General features: G+C 39.0%; 1 protein-coding gene across 1 annotated transcript; it reads left to right on the top strand.

Moving 5' to 3' along the window:
- LOC311038193 (interleukin-1 beta-like) lies at nucleotides 1–8,498 on the top strand. Its single transcript, XM_084047579.1, has 4 exons — nucleotides 1–238; nucleotides 2,036–2,206; nucleotides 4,733–4,869; nucleotides 5,781–8,498. Exons 2-4 carry the CDS (start codon nucleotides 2,044–2,046, stop codon nucleotides 5,985–5,987), a joined length of 507 nt encoding a protein of 168 aa, XP_083903705.1. The 5' UTR covers nucleotides 1–238; nucleotides 2,036–2,043; the 3' UTR covers nucleotides 5,988–8,498.
- Nucleotides 8,499–8,752: the final 254 nt, after the last annotated feature.

Genomic DNA, 8,752 nt, shown 5'->3' with positions numbered 1-8,752 from the left:
CCCAGGGGAAATGAAGAGCACCCATGACAAACTCATCACAAAAAAAGAAAAAGACACTGAGATCTTCACTTCATGGAGTACATTTTTGGTACCAAATTAACCGCATTAAAGTAACAAAAGCCCCCTAAAAAGGTAACAAACCCGGATAATATAACCGCAATTTTTCGCGCGAGGACACAAATCGGCGCCCCTGAAAAGACACCCTGAATCCTGTAACATCCTCAACAGACCTGCCGCGGTAAGCTCTTCTATATTGGCTATGCATGGCTGACTATTTAAATAAACTAATATGTGATTTAGTGGTGGAAAGTAACTATGTACATTTACTTAAGTACTGTACTTAAGTACAATTATGAGGTATTTGTACTTTACTTGAGTATTTCCAATTTCCAATACTTTTACTTCTACTCCACTACATCTCAGAGGCAAATATTGTACTTTTTTTTAATTATTTGAAAACTTTAGTTACTAGTTACTTTGCAGATATAAATTATGATATTATGAAACATACATTACACCACTTTAGCCCTATTTTATACCTAGGCTATTTGAAAATAGCCGATCTACAAGCTCACAACGCGTCGCGATGCGACGCGTTGTGACGCGATGCGACGCGTTGTGAGCTTGTAGATCGGCTATTTTCAAATATTTAGTACTTTTACTTTTGGTACTTTAAGTGCATTTTGATGCCAATACTTTTGTACTTTTACTCAAGTAAATGTTTAATTCTGGACTTTTACTTTGATCAATAAGTTAACAATAGCAACATATGTTTTTCAGAAAACCGTTTACAAGACATTTTTAGAATCAGCCTTGGATCCTAATGGCTTAAAACCCAACTGTTTACATGTATGTTACATTCTGACTAGGTTATTTACTATGCTAGCCAATCCACAAGCTCACAATGGCTTGACTTGCAATGCGACCGTAGATCAGTTATATATATATATATTTTTAAAGTAGAACATTTTTGCATACAATGACATGCCAAAATATTAAAATAGGGATGCTAGGTTGACAGTGGTTGACACCAAACCCATGGAAATGCTAAAATAGTGAAATGAAAAGTTATGGAGTTTTTGTCATTGTAAATTTAAATAACTGTATACCGTCAACCACCCCTACAGGAACAGAAGTACGTGTTTTTTCACCAGGTGAAACTAGAAATTGTCCATTGACTTTGCTTCATTGGCTGTTAATGGAGTAAAACATAAAACATACTTGTAGAGTAGACAGACCACATACCGACTGTCTAATTCAGTGGTTCCTAAACTGGAGGTCAGGACAACTCCTTTGCACCTGGAGTCTAACTTTGTGCTGACCTAACTATCAAAATTGGACTTTATCCAAGTTTCAGCTTTAAACCATGCACTGCCTTGCACCATAGATCAAGGGTTCTCAAACTTTTCAGGCCGCGACCCCCCAAAATAATCATATTTGAACTGGGGACCCCCCCAAAATAATCATATTTGAACTGGGGAGTCGGGACCCCCCACCCTGACAAGCACTTGGAATTGTAGGCATTACATTTAGTTTGACTCCACAGACAAATATTGTGAAAATAGCCGAGCTCACAACGCCTCGCACTGTGAGGCGTTGTGAGCTTGTAGATCGGCTATTTTGTCTCTTTCTTATGTAACAATTTGGTCAATTTGGTATTAAAAAGGTCTTAGAACTACTTAAATTGTATCTTCATAGATGTGCAGATATACAATTATACTGTATGTTGGTTTGTTTACTGTTGAGTGAGAAAACAATGTTGCACAATAAGATAATCATCTGGGGACCCCCCAAAATAATTTGGGGACCCCGAGTTTGGGAACCACTATAGTTCATCTAAATAGGGCCCTGAGAGTGTATAAATACTGCTGTTAACCAAATGGACCCATTTTACAAATGGATACATTGACACTTGAGGATTAGTGTTGAAACAATTATTCTCAAGCATTTCATGAACTCCTTAACCAACAACAAGCTTGAATTTGATTGATTCCACTGTGTGTCTAAAATAAGGCTTTTCTTCTCCTCCATCCAGACAACATCATGAGGACCATCGTTCATGGCCTTGCATCCATGAAGGAATCCTTCCGTCGCCGGAATTCGGGATGTGAGGAGTATACTCCGTGTGACACCCGGCACAAGAAGCTGGTCCAGTCCAACGAGAACCAACTACTGGCCACCACTCCCAAAGGAGGATCTCAGACAGGTACCTACAAGACAAGCTACACTATAAAATCATATCAAAATAGGTTCTTTTTTTGTACCACGTTGGCTACAGACTGGCAGTCGAATGAATTCAGGAGATCAGTCGGTTGGATGGTGTGAAAAGAAGTTGATGAATGCACCTGAGAGTCGACACTGACGCTGTGCTTTCGAATCACACCGCACTCTATCAGAAGCCCCCACCGCTGTCTTGAGTGACAGCTCCTCCACACAAACACGCCTCGCACATGCTGCTGTGAGAACAGGCTATATTATCTATCTATCTATCTATAGCAATCTCACAACGCAATTATTATAATTAATAACATTAGTTAGTTCTTCTAGATCGCCTTTTAAAACGCCATTCTGTTTGTTGCTGCTTTTAACAGTTATTATTTCACCCTTCTGGATGATCGTCCAGAAGAGAAATGGGAGAAATAATAACTGTGCGACCGACATATGTCTGAGAAATGTTTACATTATCTTCTTCTGCTGCGTGTTTTTAAAAGGGTTGCATAGCGAGTGCTGACAATTTATTTTGCTATTTTCGTGCCTTTTATACTCTGGTTTTAACAAGAAGAATAGAATAGAATAGAATAGACTTTATTTGCCATTTGCACAAGTGCATAGGAAATCTTGGAGCTCAGCTCCCAGGGTCAGCATTTTAAAAAAGAAGACAGAAAGTACAGAGAGAACATACAGTACATCCTACAATCCTACATAATATCCTACCACACTCACCAAAGACAATATCAAATACAATAAATAAGCCCGTCATAGTAAAAAATAAAAAATAAAAACAGTGCAAATAGTGGTGCAATTCGTCTTATCACGATCTGTCCTAATTTAGTTCATCTGCTCGGATTCAGTTCATCTGTCATATTGACTACCGTCCCTAATGTCCTCGGCTACTAAGCGCACAGTGGCAGGAAAAAAGCTGTTAAAAAAGCGTGTTGTGTGGGTGGAGATGCTCTCTGGTCTGTGGTGTCTCAGGTTGTGTCCTGAGTCCCTCCACACGAACAGAGGGTGAGCAGGATGATGTTGATCCTCAAGGATGCTCTGTGCTCTCCTCCTACAGCGCTGTGTGTAGATTGTGTCCATGGCAGGGAGATCTACTCCAATAATCCTCTCGGCGGTTTTGATGACTCGTTGGAGAAACATGGAGACTGCCATGCTCAACTAAAACGTTTTCAGCGTTTTCAAAGAAAGTGACCTAACCTACATCGTATTGAATGAGAGCAGGGTGGAGAGCAACTGTGGTTCAGCAACACCCATATTTAAATAAGAGAAGGGCAATTTCTCCTATGAAAGCAAACAGGCAGGTCCTCGAGCACTGGTTGGCTCCTATGTGTGCACCTGATGGAGGCACTGCATGCTACACAGGTTACATGTTAAACTGCATGCTACACAGGTTACATGTTAAACTGCATGCTACACAGGTTACATGTTAAACTGCATGCTACACAGGTTACATGTTAAACTGCATGCTACACAGGTTACATGTTAAACTGCATGCTACACAGGTTAGATGTTAAACTGCATGCTACACAGGTTACATGTTAAACTGCATGCTACACAGGTTACATGTTAAACTGCATGCTACACAGGTTACATGTTAAACTGCATGCTACACAGGTTACATGTTAAACTGCATGCTACACAGGTTACATGTTAAACCGCATGCTACACAGGTTACATGTTAAACTGCATGCTACACAGGTTACATGTTAAACTGCATGCTACACAGGTTACATGTTAAACTGCATGCTACACAGGTTACATGTTAAACTGCATGCTACACAGGGACTAGGGAGTCACTCGTAACGTTGCCAAATAAATTAGTGCTGAATTGTCAGATGTCATGAAAGCTGTGAAGGAGCTGTGAAGAACAGCCTGCTCCACTTCACCATTCTGAGGTTTGATGGCTTTCACACGGAATAGTGTTTTCTGGCATGTTGAAGTTATGTGTGTAGTCAGGGGTTTTTACTTCTCCAAAACTGCACAGAGCTGGCTGACAATTTCAGTGACAATGTCTGGGTTGTGAGCTGAACAGAATTTAAAAATTCTATGCAAGGCCACAATGCAAGCGCCATTCACGTTCCTGTATGAGAGAATGGAAAGCATTCTAAAAAATAAGAATATACAGTATGGGGTCCCTCTTCATCTCTCTATCAGCTAAGGGGTCCTTGACCCGAAAAACGTTGAAGACCTCTGATCTACATAAAAGCAGAAATACGTCATCCAGGCGCACAAACCTATCCATATATCCTCCACTCTTCTGAGTTCTTGTTTCAACTCAAAACACAACACGGTAATGGCGGCAGCAGGAGAAGAACAAGCTGAGTCTGATCAGCAGCTGGCACCATGGCCGTATCTGAAGTACATGTTATGAAAGACGCACACAGACATAAAATAACTTTTTCAAATGCTTACTGTTTTTACCAAAGACAAACTACATCGCTTACAAGGTTCTATTTTATATATAGGATTTATTTTATGCCCGTCTGTCTGCCCCTCTCTCTCTCTTCAGTGAAGTTTAAGCTAACACGGTACAGACCAGCACCACCAAACAGACAGAGACCTGTGGTCTTCACCATCATCAGTGACAACATCCAGTATCACATCTGCTGCTCTGGGCAGGGGGAGGAGCCTGTCTTGATGCTTGAGGTACATACTCACTCACAAGGCTGTTTAATAAAAGGGATTTTGAAGGGATATTTCACTTTCCAAAAAACGTTGGGTCATTTCATCGTCTACTCAGGCTTTTGGGAGCACCCCGAACAGTTTTTAAGTTACTTGATTATGTATTTAGATATTTGATAGTAATTTTATCAGACACGCCCCCTTCCTATACAAACCCATTGTAACTTCAAACTCCATTTTAACCATGTTAGATTCATCGGAAACCCCGTCCTTGGATCTGGTGACTGATATTGTCCTTCTAATAGGTGAGGAGACTGTGTTTTTTCATTTATTTTTTATATTTTTTTTTGGAAAAGGGCAGAGTGAGTCACCAGAACCAAGGACGGGTGTTTTTGATGGATCTAACATGTTAAAAATGTAGTTTGAAGATATAATGGGTTTGTATAGGAAGGGGGCGTGTCTCATAAAATGAATATAAAATATCTAAATACTGAATCAAGCAACTTAAAAAGTGTCTGGGGGGCTCACAAAAGCCTGAGTAGACGATAAAATGACCCAACGTTTTTTTGAAAGTGAAATATCCCTTTAAGTTAATCACCCTATTTAAGACATCGACGTGTTATGAGTTTGTAGATCTTTTTTTTGGTTTGTTTTCAGTGACAATAATATAAAGAGTGTCAAGCTAACTGCTGTCATGTGCGTTAGGTTGGTCTGCTTCATAGATGACATGTCACATATCTTTTGTGTGACACTGTAGTATGATCAAGAGCGCGTTCATTTATGAAATAAAGTTAGAATATGAAGATAAGAGTTTTCTGCCCAACAACAACGATATAGGGGTTTGAGTGGTTAAGTATGAAAAGTAATCATGTCTGTCTGTCTGTCTGTCTGTCTGTCTGTCTGTCTGTCTGTCTGTCTGTCTATTGTCATGACAGGAATGTTCTGAGACAGAGTTAGAAGTCCTCACTGCAGAACGAGGCATGGATCGCTACCTTTTCTACATGAAGAAAGGAGGAATGGACCTGAATACCTTTGAGTCGGTGAAGCATCATGGCTGGTTCATCAGCACATCTCTGGAGGAAGATAAACCTGTGCAGATGTGTAAGGAGGACAACATGAGTCGTGACATTTACTTTAAGTGATCTGTAGTTCTCTCCTAGCCATGGGATATTGTTACAATGCATTTCTCTCCTAAGAGATGGGATGTTACAATGCATTTCAGTGGTCAAGGACTCCTTAGCTGAGAGAGACATGAAGCAGGGACCCCCCCCCCCCCACTATATTATATAACACCCATTCTTGAGAATTGGGACAAAACTTTTATTTTTATTTTTATATATTCTTCAATTATGCCGGGAAAATATATTTTAAAAGATCAAAGTGTTGACTATTAAACCATGTAACGGGCCAACCTCACGCAGATTTTTATTTGAGATGTCAACTCCATAAGATGGCATCTGACGGAGTTGACATCTGACAGAGTCTGACGCAATGTTACGTTTTTTTCATTCCACAGCACAGTCATAGTGAGTAGACAATTTATTCTTCAAAGTTGCTTAGAGTTCTATTAATGCTAATGGGGGGGGGGGGGGTTTAGAAGGAGGACTGACAGACTTGACATGTTAACTCTTTTTTTATGGTTTTAACACAAATTTAAACAAATGTTTGAAGTTATGAATCCTTGTCTGAGAGGGTGTTTTCTGGCAGAGTGCAAGTTTAGATCTAAAAAAAAAGGAAACCAGACCAAAACTTACGTAATTCATATATATAAATCCTTTTCACCAAGCTTTTGTAAGATTAGTGTCAATAATTAATAATTTGAAATGTTTTGGTAGGACATGATTTGTCCCAATTCTCAAGAATGGGTGATAAATTGTTTTGCAGATTAAACATTCAGCAAAAATAGCAGATCTACAACCTCACAATGTGTCGAACCGCAACACGTTCGCTCTGAGTCTACACCAATACATTTAGTGTTGGACTCCAGTGAAAGTATATATTTTAAGCGGGTTTAAGTGCTTAAGTCAGAGAGGTATAGGGACTGTTTGGACTGGAAAACTCCAGAGATGATTCTACAATTTACTTTATGAATGTTCTGAATGAAACAATGATGTATTTAGGATGTGTTCTCACGTTGTGCATAATGAAATGCATTTCTCTGACTGACTAATGTGTTTATTTTGAATTTCTTTCTTTGTACTTAATTTAATTTAATAATTTATAATTTATTTAACACTCAACTCTACCAATGGTTGGTGAATGGTGAGCCTTATTCACGTTTATGAACTCCTCTCCTTTCATTAACATTAATAAAGGAGAGAGTTTTAATTCACAGGTTGAGTTATGAACACAACTCTGGGTTCAATGAGCCTGAGCCCGAGTCAACCCTATCTATTAATACATGTTCAGATTGGAATAATCTACCAAATTCTATTAGAACAATTACCTCATTTCATGTCTTCAAGACTTTGCTGGCTTCTCTTAAATCTACTTGTTCTAAATTGATTGTATTTTGATATGGATATAGTTTATTTTGATACGTTTTCGTTTTTAACTTTTTTAATTAACTTTAGATGACATGTGTAGCAGATGTAGTGTGGTCTGGGACAGTGTGTGTTTGTTTTGTTGATGTTACTGTTGATTGTTGTATGTTGTTAAGATTGTTTCATTGTCACCGTTGATGATGATGCATCTCAAGGGGTTTATCCTCAAATAAATACATTTTTAATTAAAAATATATATATATGTTATGTCATGTTGGCAGGCAGGGTCCAGTTCAGGGAGATTACCTGTCTCCCTGTAGGGCCCAGGGTCACTAGTCTGGTGATCCTGGACCCAGCTCCAAGGATCATGTTCAACCCAGATTTGGCTCAACAAAGGGAATGAACTCGTTCTCATGCTATTCAACAAAAATGTGGAATGCCCCACCAAAAGGAGTAAAGGAGTGTAAAACCCTACTCACTTTCAAAACTGCCCTAAAGATACACCTTCAGGAGGCTGCAATTCGAAAATGGCCCCTGTCTAAGTCTTAACCTACCCCCCCTCCCCATTTTTTTTCTTCTCTTGTACATATTTTTCACTCTTCATACCAGTAACCTGTAAGCTGATTGCATAACGTTCTGTATAGTAGTGTGTATATCTGTCTGTCTCGTATATGTCATCATGATTTGTGTGCATGGGGATCTCATCTTAAACAAGCTCAGTGCTGAGTCTTCCAGTTTAGTAGACCTTGTATTGTGAATTTGTACTTCCATGTACTGTTGTTCTCATGTCTTACTAAATAAAGTACATCAATCAATCAATCAATCAGATCCTCTGAGGATTCATAGGATGATCCATGGAGTGGTCACTGTGAAAGAAAACACTCAAAAACAAAAAAACACATTTATTTAACCCTAAGTGGCTGGCTGTGGTAAATGACCACTAGTGATCTAGTGTACATGATGTGTGCATCCTTACCGTAAGGATGCACACAGATCTAGTGATCTAGTTCTAGTGTACACTAGATCTAGGTAAGGGAACTTTTACTTACCTTGGCGTCACCCAGTGGAGCAGCCTGGACACTGCAACCAAACTGACTTTAAACTGTTGAACTTGTAAACAGTTAACAGTGAGTCATCATGTCTGATGATGGAAAAGGTTCCAGTCTGATGTTATCTTATGAAACCTATGAAAAAGTTTAATTTGCAACACAATTTTATACAATATGTAGTGTGGGTCCTGTAGCCCTACAATGGCTGTGATGTAATATTAAATCTTCAGTGGTGGAAAAAGTATTCACATTTTTTACTTCAGTAAAAGTATCAATACTGCAATGTAGAAATACTCTGTTACAAGTACAATGCTGGAATTCAAAATTGACTTGAAAAAAGTACAAACGTATTGGTATGTATCAACATTTTTAGCG

The sequence above is a fragment of the Gymnoscopelus microlampas genome (genome assembly GCF_963454915.1).
Source record: "Gymnoscopelus microlampas genome assembly, chromosome: 21".
In the NCBI taxonomy this organism is placed as follows: domain Eukaryota; kingdom Metazoa; phylum Chordata; class Actinopteri; order Myctophiformes; family Myctophidae; genus Gymnoscopelus; species Gymnoscopelus microlampas.
This window is presented reverse-complemented; position numbering and strand designations above follow the sequence as displayed.

Excerpts from the sequence above, each read along its gene's own strand:
- LOC311038193 (XM_084047579.1), top strand. The coding sequence starts at position 2,044 with ATGAGGACCATCGTTCATGGCCTTGCATCCATGAAGGAATCCTTCCGT. Across the intron at positions 2,207-4,732 it reads CAAAGGAGGATCTCAGACAG|TGAAGTTTAAGCTAACACGG; the intron begins GTACCTACAAGA and ends CTCTCTCTTCAG. Across the intron at positions 4,870-5,780 it reads AGCCTGTCTTGATGCTTGAG|GAATGTTCTGAGACAGAGTT; the intron begins GTACATACTCAC and ends TTGTCATGACAG.